This window comes from Neolamprologus multifasciatus, chromosome 7, assembly GCF_963576455.1.
Source record: "Neolamprologus multifasciatus chromosome 7, fNeoMul1.2, whole genome shotgun sequence".
NCBI lineage: Eukaryota > Metazoa > Chordata > Actinopteri > Cichliformes > Cichlidae > Neolamprologus > Neolamprologus multifasciatus.
This window is the reverse complement of record NC_140445.1, coordinates 26,657,351-26,682,354: the sequence shown is the minus strand read 5'-3', so window position 1 is coordinate 26,682,354 and position 25,004 is coordinate 26,657,351. Positions and strand designations below refer to the sequence as shown.

General features: G+C 39.5%; 1 protein-coding gene across 1 annotated transcript in view; it reads left to right on the top strand.

The window, feature by feature from the left end:
- The window catches only part of trabd2a (TraB domain containing 2A), a 58,566-nt gene that overhangs the window by 8,241 nt on the left and 25,321 nt on the right, over nt 1-25,004 (top strand). The window contains exons 3-4 of the mRNA XM_085168530.1: nt 19,670-19,816; nt 20,337-20,511. Of these exons, the coding sequence (XP_085024656.1) occupies nt 19,670-19,816; nt 20,337-20,511 (322 nt within the window). The remainder of the gene's footprint in view (nt 1-19,669; nt 19,817-20,336; nt 20,512-25,004) is intronic.

The following is a 25,004-nucleotide window of genomic DNA, read 5'->3' as shown; positions in this document are numbered from 1 at the left end:
CTGCTTTATACCTTTTTTCACAGTTCTGCCTTGTAGTTGAAAAGGGCAATTCCATTTAAAGCCTTTTAGCTCAACTCAACTGTAAGATGTCCAGATAGAGTGTGATGAGTGAGATACACGCTTGGTGAAACAATACTGCCGCCTCAGCCACCAGTCTTGACAGAGATGTTTAATCAGGCTGCAAATAGAGAAGCACATTTATGGTTTCTAATAGTCTCTGTAATGTTTTCACTGGCTATTTGGCTCTGGCATGGAAAATAAAAATATTTAATGTACTGAAACAGTGAAAAGTTCTCTCCTCGTGCCTTTGTTAAGGACAAACCAGCATGTAGGCTTGTTCACTTCCAACAACTCAGATGGGTATGCATTTGAAGTAAAATTGATTTTCAAAGCCACAGTTGATGTAGACATTCTCTTCTTTTGTGAAAAATCAACACAAAACCTTTCCACAGCTGATTGGATGACTGCATCACTAGCTGGGCTGGGTCTTTATTTCTGACTTTTGCACTGGAAAATCATGGTTGCCCTTCATGGATTTTACCAAAACCTTGAAGAAGTTTAAGACAAATAGGTCTTGCAATCATGTATAATTTGACATCCAAAATACATCTTTTAAAGGGTTTTGAAGTCTGGGTATTTTTTCTAAGAAATGAAAGAAAAAGAAGGAAAGAATTACACTATCATCTCACTGTCATTTAGTTTTTATAATATCAACTCTTTCCATAATCAGCTAATGAGCCAGCTTCTTGCCTTCTGTGAATGTATCCAAACAGATAAATTCACAGAAGGGAATGCAAATGGCATAATGCAATCATTTACATATAAAGATAATGCTGTACATTTTGAACAAATCTTTCCCTGAAAGGTTTCTGTGGTTTTGTACTTGAGACATTCACAAAGAGATAAAGTAATTGCATCAAGCAAGGAAATTTGAGCTCTAGAGTATATGAATTTTGAGAAAGTTTAAATGTTGAACTACTGCATGCAGCAGGAATGCTTCTTGGACCGATGGCTTAGGAAAGTTAGAAAAATTACTGGATTCATGGATCTTAAAGGCAGGCAATTTGTTGATACCCTAGAATATTGGTACCTGGCGCAACTTTTTTACATAAAAAAACAAGATTTTTTTTTGCTTGTCAATATAAATTAAGCACATTTAGGTCATTATTTTCATGCCACAACTTATTATGCTTTCTTTTGTCGCATCTCTAATCTGGCTAAGCATGACTGCTCTTATTCTTGCGTGGTGCCTCTAGTCTTTTGAAGAGCGAGCTCAGCCTTGCCCATTACACTAAGTGAGCTTGTTGAGGACAACAATAGCTGCATGAAGGCCGGCTTTCTCTGTCACTGTTGCTGGATACCCACAAGACATTCCACACCTCAGTGGAGCAGACCTGCTAATGAAAGTGTTGTTTCTTTGCTTCCATCATTGGGTGTAATGGTGCATGGAGAGGTGATGAATGCGGGTCTCAGTGTACGTCTAGGAGAACAGAGAAAGAATGTTTTGAGCCCATTTGGTTCATTCATGACCAGGAGAACAGGGAGAGCTGAGATGCAGACTGAGATCAGTAGAAGAGCCATTAGGGAAGGAAGGCGTGACTCCATCTCCATTAAAGGTATCATGACGTTACCTCTGTTTGACAACCTTGAAACTCCATTTGTGGTATTTTCTTTTCATATAAACTGATGAGCCACCGAGCTCTGGATGTGCGAGGTTTCATAAGGCGAGGCTTCATGATATCTGAACAAAACCCACATTTATAACATCACAGACTCAGAATGAAGCTGTTTTCTCTTTCGATGGAGCAGTTCAGTTCTCATTAGACTTTCAGTTCACCTCTCTTCCCTCTTTTTAGGCTCGTCTTTTTTGCCTGAGGAGAAGCACAAGATATTAGAGAGATATTTGACTAAGGAAAGCCAAACACAACTTCTGCCTGATGTGAAATTTAACATGGACAAGGCTCAATAGCACTAGTGATTTTAACCTAATTATCATATCTTCCTGCATGTCTGTAATCCAAGCTGTTTTCACACATGCACACCAGCCATGAACCTTTTGAGCCATCACCCTGTGGAGGTGCACACGAAAAACAAATGTAGAACGGATATGAGGCCGTCTTTAACCTGCCGTCTCCTTACAAAGTTTCTGTGCTGTTCAATCGAGTCCACTTGAGAATAGCACAGGTCACTGTCAGGTGAGTTCACAGTGAGCGAGTTGGTGTCAAGTGTCCTGCCTCCTGCATACTTTAACCCGGCTGTGCCCTCACCTAAGAAAAAAACCAGAGTATGTCTTGTAGTGAGAATATAACCGTTTCAGACCATTGACAGCAGTGTGCTACATTTGAGAAAGTGCAACTTTAGACAGTGTCCCAACCTGATTCACCCAAGAGTATCTGAGGTTCACGTGTGAAAACGAATTGCAACTGTTTCTGGCCTCAAATTCAAAAAGGCTTCTTACTGCACTAACTTACCCATTACATCCTTTTTTTTTAAAATCTTTACAAAACTGTTTGAACTTTAAATACAATTCTACATTTATGTAAGATCATCAAAAGAGATATGGTAACAGAAGTGTGCTGTTACAGGAACATAATACTAAAGAGCAACTACATGAACAAAAAAAGTATTAATGACCATGGGAGGAGCTTGCCTGTCAAAACTGAATCTATTGTAAGCAATAAACAATATAAATGTTAATTGTTTTGTTAATTTCTCAGCTTTCAGTGTGCTGCTCTGCACAAGACTTTGTCACTTATGCATGAAGCCACACTTTCTCCATGGTTCAGATTAACTGCACAGATATGAGAGCAGTTTGTCTAACTCTCAACAGGAAAGCAAATAAATTTCTCAGGGATTTACTGACTAGCATATTCTAGGCCACTAATGATTCAAATGTTTAATTAGTTAATTGAATTAAATTAAAATGGTTTCATTTGAAAAGGAACCATGCATTGTACCAGAATTAGCTTAAGGCTGGCAACTTAAATTAACTATTTTTCTGTAGCCTGGCATTTAATTCGATTAATTAAGTTAAAATAATTTATCTCTTTATCAAAATGCAAAATTCAAAACTATTGCTACACTGCAGGTAACTGTTGGTCACTGCATCAGTGAATCATCATCACTGCGGGCAGGGCAGTGGTATTGGTTTTGGTTGGGAAAACAAAAATTCTTTCGTATGAGAAACAGAGAACATATGAGAACAGAGAACAGAGTCATAATGACAGTATTACACAGTAATACACAGGAGCAAATCTGATTAGAGCTCATTTGTCCAACTGAAAAGCCATAGCAGTGAGCATGTGACGAGGAAAATGTCTGTGTGTGCTCTTATGGCTGCAGTCAAAATAAAGGGAAAAGAACAGCATTTTAACATTTTAACCTGCACTTGAATTTATTAAGCTCATTATGATACTCTTGAAGTCAAAGTTTAATGCTCTGCCAAATAATTGTCTTGGCTTAAAGAATATCAATTTGTTATTTTGGAGAAATGATGAATCGTGCATATTTTTAAAATAACTTGCTAAAACGGTTTTGCCAAGGAAACGTCACTGTTTGAAATATTAAAGGCAAACATGCAGTGCAATTTTCAAAAAGCCAACAAAGCAGATATGGACTGAGCGCAGTAGGACACGATCTAGTGAAAAACATTTATTTACATGCAACCTGTTGCCCAGGTGTTGCAGTGCAGCTGCATGATCTCATTCATATTGCAGAAAGTCATTTGTATTCTTATGTCCAGCATTAACTTGAGCATTTTGTCTCTAAATTGTTTCTAAAATAATTGATTATCTTGCTTCACTCTACTTTGATCACAGGGAGTAAACTGCGCATGTTTAATTACAGCTTGGGGCGTGTTTGTCCAGTGTATATTTTTTCATATAATTGCTTGTATCCGTTTATTATTGCTTGCATGTGCACGTGAATATTTCCATGCACATGTGCACTTCTGTGCTTGTATGCAGGAGTTGGATATGAATGATGGTTTGTATCTGTGTGTATGCGTAAGTGCATGTTTATGTGCATGTGCAGCTCTATGGTTGAACTTTGAACATGCCCTTACAGCTTCTTTCCTCGGTTTCATGTCAAATGGCGGTGCTTGATTTCCTCCCCACTGTTGACCAAACAGTCCCGTATTAGATGTCTGGCATTTCCTCAGACATTATCTGTCAATCTGTCTCGATACATGACACCAGAGACAAAGAAGCGGCAACTGTTACTTCCAAATCACTTTACAGATAGAAACTGAAGCCTGGCAATAAGTCAGAAAAGAATACATATCAAAAATCAGCAGTCTGTATCGACTCTTGATATGTAGTTTGTATTGGCTGCTTTCATTTTAACAGCAAAAAAAGAAAAGAAAAAAAAAAGAATAAAACACCACAGAGATTTTGTTTTTCTCCTGATGGTTGAGGAGTTGAATGTGGTGCCATTCGCATTACAGCACTCCCTTCTTTGCTTTAAAGTTTACACGTGTAACGTCTCAAATATTTGAGGAGATATTAGAGAGAATTTTTTTAATTTCTCTTGTTGTCAGGATATTCTTTGTGTGATCACTGCACACCTTTTTAAAAGAATCATTAGAAAACCGGCGTCATACCAAGCTAGAAAAACGTTACAAATTCCATTTTGCTGTCCTGTGTAAGTCCTCCCATTTGCATAGTTTTATTTTTTGAGTATATTTGCTTCAAAGTGGATGAGATTCAGCTGGATGGTGCCAACTGCGTGCCAAGAAAAAGAGCTTTGATTCCTGAAAGTACTGTATATACAGTAATACACTCTTGCCGAGCGGAGTTTGACTTTTTGAGACTGCCGCAGGCTTTTCCTGGTTGTGTAACACAAGCTTCTGCTGCTCAGTTAGGGATTTAATAGCTTGTCTTTCTGACTTAACGCAAAGCCATGAAAGTTTCTGCAGGTTCCAGAGAACTATAGTATCAACATTACACTGCATTCATACATGGATGCTCCAAATTAAAACATAACACTTACACTCAAAGCTTTAGAAAACATAAGCTCTTAAAGAAAACATGTAAAACTGCACATAATAGCTGCCACTTATGTCAAATGCAACTCACTAATCCAGATCCAGGGTAACACAAGTTAAACACACTTCATTAGAAATAATTAATCGCTGACTTGATCTTTTTCAAGGATTAATGTATAATAACTGAATTGGGACATGTAAAAATAACTCAGATAAACAGAACGATATCTCTGAAACTGCTTATTTTAATAGGCAGTTTTCCATCCACTGTTCCAACATCTGATTATGAAAGCTTACTGAAAGTAAACAGCTCACAGAGAAACATGGATTTTGTTGTCTCACAGTGAACCGCCGCCTTCATTTAAGTAAGAAAAGCTCAGCATCTGCAAATGAACTTAACCCTCACATACTAAGGCCTTCGCTTAATTAAAGCTAATGTAGGTTACATGTAAGAGCTGCGGGAGTCGTTACGACACTAATTTCAATTTGTTTGGTGCCCATCAATCCCTCTATTGTAGTGTAAGTTAACATTTTTGCGGGCTGTATGTGGTTGAGGCCCCGGGTTTGTTGTTTATACTAAGTCGTGACCAATTAGCATTAAATTAGCATGTGACTGATGAAAAGTAAGAAATCCCATACATGCGTGTTTTAGTGTAATTTATTTCTGTGTATTGCAAAAGAGATACAAGCTAAGTAAAAACAGTTTAGAAGTAAAAGTGTCATGATAAAGGATTTGTTAAAAAAAAAAAGGTTGCTTCTCGTGGTTCAGTCTTGACTCTGGTAAATTTTATCCTGTTTGTTTTCCCATGACTGATGAAGCCATTGATTAGGATTACTTGATAGCTAAATTGCTGTAATATCGCTAATGGCTCAGTCACACTAGAGTAAAAGTACAGCAACTGCCTTGCAACTAGGAAAAATCAGTGCCTCAGTGTCTGAGGCAAGCCTGTGGGTGTAACTCCCTCAAACGTTAGTCAACCAAGGTGATTGTGCGAGGTAACGTGTCTCCAAACAGTCACGGTGCGACTGTGACTGCAGACAGATTGGCAAAGATTTGCTAGCAATTTTGGAAAAGTGATAATTCGTGAACACAGAAATATTGCAAACACACTGCAGTTGATCTAAGTCAGTCTTCATTGGTTGTATTCTGGTTATTTTACTATATAAAAGCAAGCTAGCTGAGCGCCTGAATTTGAATCACATCACTATTTGTGGTGGAAAATCTGGATTTCTGTTTCAAATGTGTGAGGTTTTAAGTAGCCTCTGAATGCAAGTAGTTCATGTGGATTTCTGTGTGTGTAGATGTGCAACAGATTTGCCATTTTTGCTGGTAGTTAATCGCTGTTTCATCACAAACAAACCCTATTGCCAACCTGACCCATTCAATCGCAAACTTACAGCACTAATAACAGACTGGCCCCATCTTAACACTTCTTAATTGCTATCTTGGTGCACCAAAGCTGCTTTGAAGATGGCAACTAAATGCAAGTGGTCACAGACCTGGTCTTCAACAACAAGATTGTGAAATAATTTCCGTTGTGTCCGCGGTCTCTGACCTAGAGAAAACAGTGGAACACCTTTCAAGGAGGTATTATCAAGCTGGATCATCACTGAATGCTGAAAATAAACATGGAGATGCTTTTTAAATTAACCTTTCGCCGTATGACATGATTTCTCATAAATTCTGCCTGGTAAGCTTATGCTTTCTGTGTGCTGCTGAGGTTTGTCTGGATTAAATCCAGTTACTCCACTGCCTGTCGAAGTGAGCCAAACCTGGCTGGACTTCAGCCGAGTGATACAAGGCCAAAACTGTCCACAAGCTCCCACACAGAGGATTAATAGTTTCTGTGTCACCTGGAACTTGTCAAAAGGGTTTATTTTCTAAAGGACATTTTTAAAAATTAGGAAAATAATATATTTATCATTTTTAATTTGAAGGAATGTCAGATAATTATATTTTCATATGTTTGCTTTGAGGTCAGCTTTCTCATACTTCGAAAAAAGTTGATTAAACATTTGTAGCACGTATTTCCAGTTAAGATTTTTTGGCTTCGGCTTCAGTCTGTAAAATACAATGATGTTATTGACCATTAAATGAAGCAGGTAAATGATTCTGATAATACTTAATGTGTTTGAATAAACTTTTAAAAGAGATAAATGACCATAAATGCACTTGTGTCCTTCTGGCTCCAGTCCACATTTTTGGGGTTTCGGTGAAGTTTCACAGGTGAGTGCCACACAGCACACTTTGTGAGAGTTCTGCACAGCTGTTTTGAACTGTCTCAGTGCTGTTACACACCTCATTCACAGCAGGTCTGTAATGAATAGCTGCCTTGAGCATCCACTAGATCCCCCCCCCCAGCTAGGTGATGATTTCTTAAATACATTGCAAAGCTGCTTTTTGACCATTACGTGCCATTACTAACGTGTCACTTGCCAGGCTGTGTTCAGTTTCAGAAAACACAGCTCTCGACCCACTATTAGATGCTTCTGAGATATTTTTGCTGCGTGGCAATTTCTACAAATTAGCTAAAAAGTGAAATGTTTTGTAAATGATGAATAGCTGTCATGTGAAATGAAGAAGATGCTTTTGAAATGATCTTTTTGCTGTATTCTGCTGAGAATTCTGGTAATAACTTAATTCATTCATTAATTTAAGATTAGCTACAATGTGTGTATGACGAAGGAACCAGTCATTGTTTAAGGTAGCCTTTGACCATTAGAATCATCTTCATAGTGCTGGTTTTTAAGGTTAGCAAGAGCTGGAGAGCTGTAGCTTAGCTTATTATCAGTGTTCCACATATATCTCACTGTCAGACTAAAATTGCTCCACAAAACCTTGCCCACATTTTCTCCTCCTTTTATAACTTTGTATTGACAGAAATTGTCATGTGGGTAGCCTTCACATGATTCAGATCTGGCACTTACTTCTTTGTGTGGGCATAATTAAACACTCGAATTTAACTCTTTATAGAATTAGGCATGGTAACCATGGTTGATTAGACAGTTGTGATCACTTACACGAATATCTGACATGAGCTGGCAAAGAGACACCGAGCTACACATGCTCCACAGCTAATCATGACCTGCAAAGGTAATCAGATAGCCTTTACCTCAGGCAGCAGCACACCACATTGTCAAGCTGTCCAAAGAAGAGGCAGGAAAATGTCTGTCTTTCCTTGGGCTTTTGTAAGGTGCCTTGCATGCAGACCTGGTCTTCTTTCATTGTGAAGCAGTACACCTTATGGTGAAAGCATTTGACAGTAAATAGTGCTCCAGACACTCTGCACATGTCAGGTTAGGACATTATTTAGCTGATTTTTCTAAAAGGAATTAAGCTGCTCACACTCTAAAAAGAAAAGCATTAGACTGTCAAAGTAAGTACTAAACATTGCCTCACCTCTCCCTGCCTCATTTTCTTACCCAATTGGAAGGGAAAATTGATATTTTTGTGTTTTTGGCTGAGAACAGAGCTAATCGGAGGTTTGAGTGTCACACGGCCTGCACAGTTTCCCTTTACGTGAACGAAAAATGGTAAAAGCAGTTTTTCCAATTCTGGAAGCCCATAGTTGTAGATTTAGATAAGATCTTTTCAGTGGAACACTCCTTTTGATAAATTGCTGCTTAGATAACTGACACATATTGGTCTGAATACAACGGCAAATGTGATGGTCTGGTGATTTGACTTGTTTCGTATCCGTAGATGAAGACAGATATGTTGTATAAACTTATGCAGTGTGTGGCTTTTGTGTGCCGTGCATTTTTGTCTGCGTGTCATGCTATTATGTGTGTTTGAATCATTTTTTGAAAATAGTCAAAAATTTTACATTATTGACATTGCTGCATTCAAATACCAGGCTAAAATAATGTTTAAAAAACACGCTAAGCCTTAGCTTAGCGCGTTTTTTAAACATGTTTTGTGTGCTTAGGTACACCTTAGCAGCTAAGGTGTACCTAAGCCTTTGTGAACACATACTTTTCCAGCATTTGTGGAATTCCTACTCAAAAGTTGAAGCATTTTTAGGTTTGGCTTTTGAGGTTTGAGTTTCAGGTGGTTTTGTGACTTCAACAAAACTGTTTGGTAAGGTTTTTAACCTATGTATTTCAATACCATTGATATAACAAAGTTTCATGGTCTGTTACTTGTAATACTTTTTCTGCCCCCAAACATCAATTTTATTTATCTATTTTCAAAGTAATTTAGAAAGCAAAACCTATCAGACTCACTCTGATGCAAACCGCTCAGGTGAGTACTTGTTGCTTTTTATTTTAATTTTGAACTCAGTATCTTTGTTGTTGGGAAAAAACAAGCACACTGTATTTTTTTTTTCACATTTGCAGTTTTTCTGAAGTCACTTTGAAACTGTTTCTGAGTCTGCAATAATAAAGAAACTTTACAGACATGATGCAAAGTTTGATTCCTCACCATCTAAACTTGTATGCAAACCACTCTCTGACCCTGTGTGAATCTTTCATTGGCTGTTTCTTATTTCACAGTTTCCTCCCCTTATCTAAAACGTGTTGAAGCCTCTTCGCTTGCTGTTTTTACAGTATATTTCATCATTTGTGTTGCTTTGACAGTTGCTATTTTGGTGTCAGTTTGCATATCAGGATGTTTATATTTGTACCATTCACAATGGTTGCAGAGGGACACTTCTCTGAAAACTGAACTCCCAGCACATTTGTGATGTTTGGATGTTTTTCATATTTTGTTGACTGTTCATAAGTCTGTGGTTGTGAAGCTGTGGGAAGTGGTAGATGTCTGGACAACAACAACCATCACACTCTCTGATTTTCACTCGGCCTACCTATCTGCTTTTTTTTAACCGCTATTTTTTTTTCTTTCCGTGGAAACTCGATTCTCTCTTTCCTCCCGCTGTTTGTCTCAAAAATATTTTCTCCCTCTGTTTATCTCCTTTACTTCCTTTGTCTCCTGTACTGATCAGCCTGACAGAACAATAAACAGATTCATTTCTCAGATGGTTTGGATGCAAGGGCCTATTTTCCATTACATAGACTTATTCTGTAGGTGATTGGGAGGTGTAGCGTTTATACTGCTGATGGCGTTAAAGGTCAATGTTGAGTTTATTGGGATTCCAGTCTCTGTTTTTGTTTAGAATAAGAGAAGTGATGCAAGCTGACTGAAAGTGTTCACATGCATATTACTGTAAATAAGCATGTGTGCTTGTGCATGTGCCTGGCTTCTTCAGTTTGGTTTGCCCGCGGTGATTTGGTTCTGAGTCTAGGCCAGTGGTAAATAGCACTATGTGGGTTTTTAATTCCTGCTGTGTCTTTATTTCTTGGAGAACTTGGAGAGCAATTTCTTATCCTGCTGTCTGTTGTTGTTTTTTTAAAACATTATTTTCCCCCATCATCCTGTACAGTGAGGAATTTGATGTATTTCAATTCAATGTCCAAACTTTTTACGGGATTAATATACAGATTCAAAAAAGTACAAAATAATCATCTTAACGAAGCAATTTAGTCAATGCTGTTGGATTAAAGTTTTGGTCATATAGTAGTAGTAGTAGTTTGAGTTTTCCCTTTTCTTCTTCTTCCGTAATTTACATTTCCCATGTAAACCTTTTCACCTTCAGCCTCTTTTTGTCTTCATATGTTTCCATGATTTCTTTGGACTTCTGCATCTTGACTCTTTGCAGTTTCCTGTTTTCACATGTGTGCTGAATAAAGGTTCAATTATCTGTGTAGCATGATGTGGATGACTTAGAATGCATGCGATTGGTCTGTGTTTACTCTGTACATACACTGATAAAGACAAAAAGCTGGTTAAAATAACCTTACTACAAATATGAGAGTAGTTCTGCAGAATATAACAGAATTTTCAACTCGAAAATAACAAACTACGTCCATTCTTTGAATCACTGTGGTTTGGCAGCGATGTAAATAGATAAGCTTTTAATAAATACCCCTCTGGCCTTGCAAGAAACCGTCAAGCAGTCTTGATCTATACATTGTTATCGGCACAGGCTAAGGATGAAATAGCTGCCACCATCACCAAGGGGGCAAAGTTTGTGGAATGAGTGCACTGAGTGGGATTTTTCTGTTTCTGCAGAGGTTGGAGTGCAAAAGAGCACACGGACTAAAATGCAATTCATGCATCTAAAACTATGTTTTTTATAAACTCGACACTGAGATATTTCCAGATATTGGAAATACTGGAAAGTCTTTTTCTGGCCTGTATCCTTGCTTGGTTGGGGTTTTTTTTTGTCCAGCTGCGATTCCCAGTTTGTCGATGGCCGGCCATTTGTCTACAATGGCATACAACACTCTGCTATTGAAGCAACCTGCTGTACCGAAATATTACTACTTTTTCCCAGATGAAAGAAGATAAAACAATTTATTTCCGACGTGGCCGGTGGCTAATTTTTGCCTGTTTGAGTGTGGAAAATCTTGAATTAATTTACTCTTCTTTCTTTGCCTGTTTGCGTGATAACACACATACATTCTCAGATGGTCAGTGTGCGTCTGCAGTAAGTGTTCGCAGCTGTTTTGGTTTGAATCTCGGCATGAAACAGCTTGGCAGTGTTGTTCTTGACTCGTGCTGTCCTGAATTAATAGTGTTCTTTCAGTCAACAGACAGTCGTCGAGATTGATGGCTGTTTTCCTTGTGGCTCGCTGTGTTTTCAAGATCTTTGTGTTGTGTCTTGGTGGATCGAGTCGCCGAGCGGCTCGCTGGTTGCTGTGTGGGCCTGTTTTGTATGTACGTGTGAGAGAAAGGAAGAGTGACAGGCAAGAAGACAGAGGCAGGAAAATTTTGCGAATAGTGGACACTCCTGTTTGGTCACTGTCAGAATGTGTGATGACAGGTGGCAGCATGTGTGTGTGAGAAAGTGTGTGTTTACAGTGCTTCTATGTTAATTAGGAAATTAGCTTTGCACAGAGAAGCCACTGTTGTTATGTTAACGATAATAAGATGTGAAAGGACTCCTGTACAGCTTGTTCAGCGTATAGCGAAGCAGTATAGCCGGATAGAGCGCGGGGGTTTGAGAAGTTGACATTTCAATCACCACAACCCCCACGATCTGCGCGCGCGCGCACACACACACACACACACACACACAATGCGCGTGCAGAAACCTCGAGCCATTTGGTTTGAGGCTGATTCCCTGTGACAGCCTAAATATTTGGCTGCGTCGGGCACCAAGGTAAATGCACCCCGCAAGAATGTTTTTACAGGGCGAGAGAAAGGGGGAGAGAGACAGAAGGGAAGCGAGGAGGGCGAGAGATAGGTTTTGGACAGAGATAAATAGAGAAAGAGAGAGAACGCACAGAGAGGAAGAGAAGGAGAAGTGTAGTCACGGTTTCATATGAATGTGGTCTGAGTGCTGGTTTCTCTGTAGTCAGTGTCATGTACATGGAACATGTGCTCATTTTTTTATGTGCTGAAGTGTGGAGGCATAACTCTACTCCAAATAATTAATCAATAAGAAATTGTATCGACACACTCTAAGTTTAAACTTCAGCCTTCCAAGAGATCTATGAGGAAACAAAACATGCACATTAACTGAGACAAAAAAAAAAGAAGACAAAACAAACAGATATTACTTTATTAATATAAAAATTAATCGATATTACTTACGATCGTGGCTCAAGAGTTGGGAGTTCGCCTTGTAATCGGAAGGTTGCCGGTTCGAGCCCTGGCTCGGACAGTCTTGGTCGTTGTGTCCTTGGGCAAGACACTTCACCTACCGCCTACTGGTGTTGGCCAGAAGGGCCGATGGCGTGATATGGCAGCCTCGTTTCTGTCAGTCTGCCCCAGGGCAGCTGTGGCTACAACTGTAGCTTGCCTCTACCAGTGTGTGAATGTGAGAGTGGATGACTGGACGTGTAAAGCGCTTTGGGGTCCCTAGGCGGGACTAGTAAAAGCGCTATACAAATACAGGCCATTTACCATTTACTTTACTGATAACAGCTATTAGTAAAATCCTTGCTCATCTTAGATGACTTGGATTTTATAAACACACTTGTGAAGTAAAAATTGCTTACTGATGTAGGATTTTAGTGATTTAAAATGCAACCGTGAGCTTAACCTGGCTATTAAAGGAGTTGTTCATGTCAGCATTAACTCACAAGGATCATGAGGATTTTCCTAAAGAGAGAGAATACGTTTTTGGTCATTATTATTTTCAAAGCTTTGGGCCTGAGGACTTCAATGATTCTTTTGCTCTTTTTTACTTTCTCCTCTTTCTTTCCTGTACAGGAAATCCTTGCCCAATACTTTCCTTCTTTTGTTGTATTGGAAAATTAATAAATCTTTCTTCAAAGGTCTGCTCCGAGTTCTGCAGAGCGGGCAGTAATCCATGATGATGAAGCATTTAAGCGCACACACACACACACACACACACACACACACACACACACACACACACACACACACACACACACACACACACACACACACACACAGGCACAGACACATACATGTACATATAAACACACTAAGATGAGACCTAATCTTGTACAGGTTATACACACGTACATACACAAAAACATACACACGGAGCGAGGAGGTCATTAGTGACCCGAGGAATGTAAGGGTCAAATCTTAAAAAGACCTGATAGAGGGGATCTATAGGATCAAAGGAGAGAAGGATGGAAAAAGAGGGAGTGAAGGAGGATCAAAGAGGAGAGGTATGAAACGATGGGAGGATAAATGTGTGAGGGAGAGATGTGTAGGCAAGTCGGAGAAAATATGCTCAGGGGAGTTGGTAGGAGGGAATTGAAAGAAAGAAGCAGCAATACGGATAAGTCAAACTGACAGGTGTGCGTATCTGTGTTTAAATGGTGGGTTTTCAGCAAGAAAGTGAAAAGGTTGCGCTGTGGTGAAAGATTTATGTGTGTGCAGTGGGTTTCTGTGCGGTGGGAGTTTCAGTGAATGTCTGCTGAATAAAACACTTTATTTCCACTTTTGCAGCCGCAATAGCCATTAAACAGCCGTTTCTTTACAAATATAAAGACAAAAATCATAAAACTGGCAGTATCTTCACTTTTTTTAACCACAGTCTTATAGAAAAAGAAACTTGCTATGTTTTCTTTCACTTTTCAGCTTGTAGTTATAGTTTAAACCACCTTTTTAGTTTATTTAGGTTTTCTCTTTATTTTCATGCACCTTTTCATGGCTCAAGACCAATATTGGATATTTATTTGACCAGAAAGCAGCAGAAAAATACAAAAGAAACACGTTTTGTTGATTTTCAGTGATCGCTTTTGTTTCTCAAGACTGTTAGATGTTACACTGAAACGTGAAAGTTCGTTTTTCATGGTTTTAAACCTCTGAAACTGTGGAGTGGACAAATTGAGACTTCAATCAATTTGAAATCAGTCACATTTTTTAAATCATCTTAGGTATTAGAAGTTCAACCTGTTTTGTCTGGAAACTCAGATAAAATAGACGTTACTTCCTGAACCCCATCACAATCAAATCACAGGGCGTTGGTGTTTAAATGTTAACTACCTGAGGACAGCAGAAGGTCTCCGAATCACTGTTTTGTGAAGTCCTAGCAGTGCTGCTGTGCTCCTGATGGGTCTTGTTTTAGGGCTGACTGCTCTGACTAACATTTCACTGATAACATCACTCATAAGTAATTCAGAATCCCCGTCTCTGCCTACTTCTGTCTGCATTCGTCTTCGTCTATACTCTCATCCTGAGGTTTCATCGATAACATCAGCAGTGAAAGTCTTTTCACTACTTTTCTTTTTCTCTCCCTTTTTTTCTTTGTTTTCTTCTCTATTATTGGTCTGAACCTTTCTCTTACTGTTGCTGGTATAAATCATACTCAGTGCCTGTTTCTGTCTTATTTATGTGCATGTATGATAAAGAGAAAAGGAGACTTGTATTACTGTGATAGCATCACAGAGCAAGTAGGAAACCGAGGAGCTGTTGGGAGTCTTCATTTGTACTTGGGAGATTGCCTGGAAGATTTCTCTGTCTCACTCTCTCTCTTTCTGTGTGTTGTGCGCGCATCTGTCTGAGGACATGGTTTGTCAGCAGTGTGGATAGCCTACTTTATAAAACGTGTGTTACTCCATATGCTTTTTGTGCTCACTTAGGCACGCAAAAACAGAATATTTGGAAAAATCACAAAAAAACCACAAAGCCGCTTGCACACACCAGCACACATGCTCATCTTTAGTGTCTTGTTAAAGCCGAGCTGAAAATTAAACTAGTCAAACACTCTCTAAATCTCAGTGCCAGCTCTTACAATCAGAATAACATAAATTAGCTGGAGGCTTTGCCATAAAAGGAATATAGCTTTGTGTTTACATGTTGGTCACATTACGCCAGATTCATATTATGACATGATCTCTCATATAGTTTACATAGTCTATATATTTATATACAGACCAAATGTGTTGATGACATTGTTGGCGAGATTAAAGACGTAAAGTCATCTTATCTTTGCTTGTTATGATTATGGTGATTATGATGGCAGCATTAAGGCCGAAATATACTGAACATAAAGTAACATGAAGCAGACCTGAGTTGAATGCTGCTGGTTGTTGTGCTGCTGTCTTTCCCTGGATACAAAAGAGGTCCGTCTCTAAACTGTGACACTATTCCTATTCCTATATTATTCCTGTGTTATGGAATTAATTGTGTTAAGTGACTCATTTATGGTGCCATCACATTAGTACTGAATAGGTTTGTCACCAGAACTGAGAGTTTTGATACCTTTTGACACCAAACCAAAAAACACTGATACTCAAATACTAATTGATAAAGAAAAAGTACAGATTATATCGCATTAGATACTCATTTGCAGCAGTATTGAAATCAACAGTGCTTTCTTCACTTCCACCAGCTGACAGGCTCACAGCTAGGGATGGGTATCGTTTAGGTTTTATCCGATACTGGTGCCAAACCGGTACTTTTGAAACGGTGCCGGTGCTTAAACGGTGCTCGAACCGGTGGCAGGGAGTATCTGCCATCAAACAAGAAGACAGCCACATGTAGCTATGATGATGTTTGCTAGTTCACCTTACATGCATTAATGTAATAATGTGGTTATCACGTGGTTAGCGTACTCAACGTAAATTACACATGAACAACATTAAGCTACTGACCCAGAGAAAAACGGCTGCTGCTGCCATCATCATCCGTCATCATTTCTGCTACTCTGGCAGGGCTAGGGGCCAGGACTCTACTCTTCAGGTTCTTGGGGGATGTTGCTAACTCCGGTCCGATAACAGGCACCACGCCAACAGTAGATGCGCTCCGTGTGAGGTCTCGCAGCAAGCTATCCAATACAGTGCATTTCTCGGATTAAAAAAAAAACGCTATGCGTCGCCAGGTGTTTCATCAGATTTGAGGTGTTACCTCCTTTGCACAGTATCACCTTAAAGCACTTGTAGCAGGCTGCTGAGTTTGCTGACGTCAAATCTGCTGTCACTAGCCACCGTTTCTTGGTCATGCACTTATCAAGTTTTGTAACCTGCTTGAAGATATGACTGTGTTGGTTTTTTTTCCTGCCGTTTTAATGGTATATCAATAGAAATGCTCAAACATTCACAGATTATATAAAGGGAGATGTTGGAACAGTTGAAAAGATGATACTTTGTGGACAAAACTGGAAAAAGCAGTTTTTTTCTCCTTGTTCTGACCTCTTCTTCTCCTATATCAGTGCACATGTAGTTCTCTGATCAGGAAAATAATGTAGTGGCTACCTGCTTTGCTGCCATAACAGAAAGCATAAATGAATGAGGCCGTGAAGCCAGCAACCTGGTGGGTATACTGGGGCCTTTAGAGAACAAACATTATCAGTCCTGCACATCTGTGACAATGTTAGTTTGTCAAGATAGCAAAAATTATTTGTTTTTAAAAAGTATTGTGAACTTTTCATTTAATTGTTAATCCATTATTTAACTACTTTGGTGTAGAATGAATGACAAGGGATCTTTATTAATAGAAAAAAGCTGTAAAACGTCTGAAAATATCCTGAAAAGCCTTCCAGTGGAATGGACTGGCATCTTTGCTCGCCCAATTTTGACCCCGGGCCTTATGTTTGACACCTCTGCTTTAGAGAAAATCAACATTTGGCTCTGGTACATGTTCCTTCACATGATTTAAAGCATCTTTCTACTTGGCTCGCAACCAAATGACAATTTTTACTAAATAGTTGAGGAGGTGTAACACCTTAACAATACTCTACAAAACTCAAAACCTTAAACTAAGACTCCAAACTCCAGAGCGAGAGCAGCAAGAGGTTTTTGAACCAGACCGCTGAACACTCCAAATCTCCACATGTGGGAATCTGACCGTGATGATGTTTGCTCTAGATGCACACACCCACCCCACTCCATCTCCACAAGAGGGGAGATTTCCATGACAAAGGACAATTATTGACTTTCATTGGCTCCGCTTGCTTTGATATCAGCAAGGGGTGTGTCTGTGTGTCTGTCTGTGTGTGCAGGAGGGGGGCGGGTTAGGGGACAGCAGAAGAAACAGGGGGATCTGATGAAAGGAGCCGAGTGGGGAAAAAGCACCCACTGACCCGCAATGGAGTAGTAAAAGAGGATGATTACAGCAGAAAGGAATGATTTGTTAAGGTTTTCTTTCTTTCAGTCCTCCACTTTACTGCTTTTTTCTGTTTCCTCACTTTCTTGTTAGTGTTTTCTTTCTGTCTGTCTTATTCCTTCCCCGCTTTTTTTTTTTGTACTTTAAGCTGCCTATATATGACTGATCCTCCCCCTCACCCACACCTCCGCTCCCTCCTCCTCTCCCTTCACTACCATAATTTAAGGGGCTGAAAGGCATGGCGAGCACAGAAAGAGGAGAAGGGAGAGCAGTGAAAAAGGGGAGACCCTGCAGATGAGGGCCTTCCTTCACGGAGATGGCACAGATGTGAGGGTGTTTTTGTGAAATGAGTCGGGGAGGGGCGGCGATAGGCTAATTTGTGTGGCATAAAGACGGGGGTCCTTTTCATATGCAGAGCTCCACTTTGATGCGCGGCCGATGAAAGCTGGAGGGAGCACAGAGGAGAGGAGAAGAGAGGGTGATGGAGGGGTTCTTTGTCCCCCTGACAAGAAGGCATCTGCTCCACGCTGCTCTCCTCTCCTGCTCTCTTCAGCTATAAGGAGGCTCCCACAAAGGGGAAGCCGAGGGGGAAAAGTGTCATCGGAGCACCTTAGAAAGCAGAACATAAAAAGCAAAAACATAACAAAAAAATAGCCGCTCGGGTCCGCCTTGCATACAGATACGCATTTCGTTACAGAATTCAAGAGCTGAGGCTTCACACACAAACTGGTGAATTGCAAAAACATGCTGACATACTGTGGACAAATTTACATAGTTCTGCTGCTAACCAAAAACGTATTCACTTCGACTCATTGTTCCTTTTGAGAAGCAAATAAACTATACAAAACTTTCTTCTGTCACTGGGATTGAGATCAATGGCTTCCAGGGTGAAAGGTGTGCGTTTGTGTGCATGCGTCTGTGAGTGTGCGGTGAGAGATCAGAGGGAGACCATGCACTGAGGTGACTGGCGGTACTTTCTGTATGAACCCCTGTCTCAAGTCTGATGTGTAGACTGTACAGCTTTCTGAGCATGTGCGTGCGCTGATGTGTAATTGTGTATATCTATATTTGCATGTGCATGTGTGCATATGTCTTTTATCTCACCAGGGCTCTCTAACCAAACACTGGCTGATTTCATGCTCACACAAAAGCTGAATCTGTGCTGCAAAGCTGAAAGGGGTCCAGGCAGAAAAAAGTGTCCCTTTTAAAGTGGTTAATTCAATAGGACATGTAAATCAGAATTTTATGCCCAGTCTTGCCTAAAATTTAACATGTTTGCTGTTTGCTGACAGTGTCTGTCGGTCAGACTAGTATAGCTCAACAGCTTTTAAATGGAATCCTATAAAGAGTGTACATAAAATAGTTTTCAGATAATGGATCATTTTAACTCTAAACCAGGCTGGACTCCAAAAGGCTGGCATGCTGCACTATGTTGAAACTGATAGCTCCTCTCCCTTTCCCCACTGTGGCAGTTACCACTACATATCATCACAGCAAAAATCTTCCTTATGTGGATTCCTCGCTTCTCAAGATTTTCCGCTCTAGGTGAGCTATCCTCTCACCTTTTGTCAGACATTTGTGTTTTTTAGCAGCAGAGCTCCTCTCTCTTACGGATAATTGACATTGTCTTGCATTGACAGCCACATGTGCGGTCATTTCTCTTGATCCTCTTTCTTTGTTGTTTTTGGTTTTTGTGTTGCATTGCTCAACAGCTGATCTGGGAATATCTTTAACTCTCAATTTGATTGTCTCTTTGTTTGGCAGGCCTTGAAATAAAGCCTCCTGAATACAACTGTCATCAGTAAATGGTTCCCAACAATAGCATTCTTCAGCTGCATGGCAGTTTTAGCAGTGGCACACTGCACAGCCAATAACTGTTCAAAGATTGATTTGGCTTGTAGTTGAGAGGGCACTGTTTATTGCTGATATCCAGTAATTACACCAGAACATACCAATGGCCACATGTATGTGTGAGGTTGCTGACTCGCTGCTTGTTTTATTGTTAGAAGTTGTATTTTACACATATAATTGACATTAATTTGGTTGATCTTCATATTTTTGAGCCCAGAAAAACCTCTGGGTCTTAGAGCGAGGTAGAATAAATAAATAAATAAATCTTTCATTAATTGGTTATCCCTGTCTTATTTTAGGTGATCTTTGCCCTGAACCAGACTTTATTACAACAGGAGTCTTTAAGGGCAGGAAGCCTACAGGTCCCATATACCACTGAAGACCTCATCAGACACTACAACTGTGGAGATCTCAACTCCATTATCTTCAATCATGACACATCACAGGTCAGATTATCCACAATCTTATCTTATTTTATCTTATCTTATCTTATCTTATCTTATCTTATCTTGTCTTGTCTTGTCTTGTCTTGTCTGTAACTTTCAGTCTGTCTAATAAGCTTAGATTCATTTTGACCCCTTGATCTTAGGTTTGTCCAACTGGCACAACCCTTAACCTTTTACTTTCACCCCTAACCTACTGACCCACCTCACCTTCTTCTTCCCCGACCCCGCACACACGCACACATGCACTTTCTCCATACTTAGTTACTTCTGTTCTTTCTCTTCCACCATTGCTATATGTTTCTCCTGCCAATCTCATGAGATCTTTGTCAGTCCAAAGGTTTTTAAGTCAATTGTACCATCAGTCATGTAAAGAAAATAAATAAGTAAAAACCCTTGAACGATTAAGAATTTCAGATTTTCTATTGATCCAACCTTAGTCAAAGGTTTGAAAATAACTTATAAATAAACAATCATGTCTTCTGTGTTTTACTTTCATGGCCAACTACCTTGGGAACTATAGGTGCCTAACTTCAATAATGTGACACTGCCACCCAATGAGCAGGCCACTGCCCAGGAAATAGACAGCTACTTCAGACAGGAACTCATCTACAAGAGAAATGAAAGGATGGGCAAGAGGGTCAAGGCACTGCTTGAGGAACACCCAGACAAGAGCTTCTTTTTTGCTTTTGGAGCAGGTTGGTTTTCTCTAATTTATACAAAATACACACAGAAAAAATGAACAGTGAACTCTGTGATCAGTGTTTGGAGTATCAGCTTTATAATATGCAGAGTGGGTTGTTGGTTTACTAGTGTGTTATTAGATACAGTAAATGCCGCTATATACGTATAATATCCCAAATCCACGAGTTCCTCCCCGTGGATACTTCTATGTGTATGTCTATGTGTAAAGTGGTAATGAGATCTTTCCATCAGTCCAGACCAAAACTTCTGGACACAAATTTACTTAAATACCTTCAAAATGACTGAATGAGTGAATGGTCTGTATGTGTGTGTGTATGTATGTATGTATATATGTATGTGTGTGTGTGTGTGTGTGTGTGTGTGTGTGTGTGCATGGCGGGGCCTGGGGCTCAATAAGCCTTGACCCCTGTGGGACATGGTCCTGCTCCCGGCTGGATGCTTCTGCCCGTCTTTGGGATGTGGGTGCTTGTTTGTTCTGGGGTGTGTGGCTGGTCCAGTGTGGTTGTTGGCTTGCTCCCTTGGTGGCAGGGTAATAATAATTACTTTTATCCATTTAATATAATGACTTTAATTCCAGTTTTGTTTGAAGAGCACTCCTACAAAGGAGATTAGAGACTTCTTAGTCAGAGCAGCTTAGCAAACTCAGGTAGAAAAAACAAAGACATCTTAACCTCCTAAGACCCAAACTCTTTCATGGCATGCCTTTTAATTTCTCTTTGCTATTTGGGCTGATTGGGACTGGATGAATGTAAAAACAAAGAATTACGTGATTTTTTTTTTTTTACCTGATTTTTGTTTCTGAGAAAAATGAGATCCACATATGAGGGCATTTGCTTTAAATTTCGATAGAACAGTATCGGTATAATGTCCTCATAAGTGGATATCAGACACTTGTAGAGCAAAATGTAGTATTTTGGTCTAGACAACTCAAAATGTGATGTCCACATATGTGGACGCCAGGTCCTAGGAGGTTAAGGAAGAGGTGAACAGAAGTCCCAGAAAAGCTGAATTTAGCTTGTCTTCCCAGAACTGAAAGGGCAGAGTCCAGAAACACACACACATATATATACATTTATACATATAAGTGGCAATTCATGTCTCTTACCGTTGTCTTTAAATAAAGAAAACATTTTTTTTGGATGTTATTGCATTGGATTTATGGAAACTGGTGCTGCTAATCAGCCCTATGAATGAATAACTCACTGACTGATAGATGATGGTCTTTATCAACTTTGAGTCCAAATAGTTTAGTTTAAAGGAGATCTTCTATAAACCATAATTTTATCAATGCAGGGTTAACCAGAAGCAGACTTGTGGTGTGTTTGAATCATTTAGAAATGTCAGCATAATACTTTGAATTCTTTTAGCACTACATAGCAACCTCATAAGTATCACCCATCTAATAAAAGAATCCAATGAAAACAGGGAGGCTGATAAGAACAGAAATCAAGCATACTTCTGTGTGTGTGTGTGTGTGTTCACTGTGCATTATATGTGTGTATAAGTCCATCAGCCAGACTTTCTTTATTCTGTTTTGAAAACGGACAATCAATTGATTCATTCATTTTCTCAATCCTTTGAATTTGTCTTTGTTGTAAATCACTGATTGATCTATTGAATATATTTTGGACATTTTTCTAATGTAATGTCCAACAATCAGCTTATTTTTGCATAAAGCGTTTACAGATAATTAATAACACATCTATAAACTATTTATTAGCCATCAATAAGGTGAGTCTTATTGAAAAGTAGTGCCATTACATTCTGAATTTGGCTTGTCATAAAGTTTCAGTTAATTTCATACCGCTTATACAGAGCTGTATAAGAAGAGTGGACCAAATTGTATTCATTTCTTAATCCCATTTTGTTGTTTTGTTTTGTGTTTTTTTTTTTTTTGCTTTTAAGTAATGTTACTGTGTAAACTTTTGGGGGGTCATTTTTGAGTAGAACAGCAGTGAGCTTTGAGCAGAAAGAGAGAGGCTTTCACAGACTATTGGTCTGCTGCAGGAAACAGATGAGGAAAAGCAGATGAACACGCTCTCTCTCTCTCTCATACACACACACACACACACACACACACACACACACACACACACACACAAAACCCACTCCCAGCGCCTAACAAGGAGTACATTTCAGAGCTTTCCCCTAAGGAGGTGCCTTTACAAGGGCTTGGTCTCTGAAGGTGTGTGCCTCTGTGTGTATTTTTGTATGTACGGGTGTGTGCTTACATGTGTGTTCGCCGTGCATGTGTGCGTCTGCATGTGAGCTGGTGAGTGAAAGTGATATCGCCAATCAGCCCAGAAGCATTGGTCTTAGACATATGGAGGGCAGGTTAGGTCGTTGTGTACAAGGAATGGGATGTGGCACACGATGGTACACACACACACACACACACACACACACACACACACACACACACACACACACACACACATTACACAGGCCCCTGGGTATCTGGGTAAAATGTGTCCTTAATTATCCCGGGTGGGGTCAGAGGACAAGCACACTCTCACACACACATACACCGGATACAATGGAGCCCATTATGTCAGGGTACTTCGTTTCCCTGTTGCTATCAGCTGTGAGATCTGTCTTATCACTGATCATATCATGTCGCTCTGATTCATTAAAGAATGTTTAAACAGATTAAAGATTTTTTATGTTCCACATTTTCAGACAAACAAGACTTGCAGCATTATGCGTTTCAGCAACTACAATTTCAGAAAGAAGTGAATTCTTCCCCTTTAGTTGTCATGCTGAAAGCTTTAGGTAATCTATGATTATGAATAAGGTTAACTTTAGATTAAATTTCATTCAGAGGAATTAGAGTTGTGCTTTTTGAAACAGCAGTAGCATATTTGACATATTTCTTTTCCCGAGTAATGATCCCATTTGACTGCAGAGGTCGGCCTGCAGATTCCTGACTGACCTATGTGGAAAATTGTTGAGGGTTTTCATTTTTTCTTTCAGTAAGCTTTATTGCCATAACAACTTAAGTACACTGGAAATAAAATAATGACCTAAAATAACTTCAGCATTAACATTCTAATATAGTACAAAGTTAACTGTGATGAGGAAATATGGCTGTTTTTTTATATTTAATTTTTATTTACATGATCAACGCAGTTTGTCTGTTTGTCTGTCAGCAAGACAATTCACTCACTGGTCACTTTGTTAGGTATACTTCATTAGGTCTGAAGCGCACTTCTACAAAGGAGATTAGAAGCGTTGTAGTCAGAGCACCTTAACAAGTTCAGATAGAGAAAGCAAAGACAATTTTTAAGTAAGACGAGACAGAAACCCCAGAAAAGCTGATTTATTTTCTAGAACTGATGGGTAGTACATGGCACAAACTGAGTCTAATCAGCCAGTCACATGACACAAGCTCAGTGCTTTTAGGCAGATATGTGCATATAGACATGCTAAAGTTTAAACTGAGCGTCAGAATGGGGAAAAAGGTAATTTAAGTGATTTTGAATGTGGCATGGTTGTTGGTGCCAGACGGGCTGGTCTGACCGTTTCAAAAAACTGCTGATCTGCTGGAATTTTCTTACACAACCAGAAAATTGTCTTAAAAAGAGAAAATAGCGAGCAACAGTTCTCTGGATAAAAATGCCTTGTTGATGCCAGATGCCAGAGAAGAATGCTATGAATGCTTCAAGTTGATAGCAAGGCAACAATACTTTAAATAATTACTTATTATAACCAAGGTATGCATAAGAGAACCTCTAAATGCACGCATTTAATGCAGATTGGCTACAGCAGCAGAACATCACACCGGGTGCCTCTCCTGTTAGCTAAGAACAAGAAATTGAGGCTACACTTCAAACTGGCTGGTGAACAAGCCGAACTAGGAGACGCATAGTCAAAGGAACCCGTAAAAGTTTTGTGCAGATATGTATACTTTCTGTCATAATTGAACAATCGTGCACTGGATTTGACCCACAGTTGTTATCTTTGACTGTGTGAGCCATATTATGTGAGTATTTAGGTGTTTTTGCATTGTACGAAAAAAAAAAAAATCCATGAATGGACAGTAGTCACACACTAGAGTAAAATGCTTTCGCACCCTAAATAATTTCCCATGTTCTTTGAGCAAACACGAACACATACACACTGATTTATACACCAAGAAAGAATTGCTTTGTTACACGTGGGTGGAAAACGAGGCCCTGCCAAAGTCTTTTACTTGAACTGAGCTGTAGGCGCTAAACTGACTGGTCAACTGAGAAATTGTTATTTAATTTCTTGTCATCATTTTCACACTCATGTTCAAATTCACCAGAATGTGGCCTGTGATTGGTTTGCATCCCAGCTTTCACTGTTAGATAAACTTTGTTTTTCAGCAGTCTGGCCAGAATAGTGGTCAGGAAGGCAGCAGTCAAACAAACAGTAGCGGTCGCTGGTCAGTACCTCACACTACACTTTAAGGCCCAATGGAGCAGACACATACACACGCTCTCACTCTACACTGGCTGTGTCT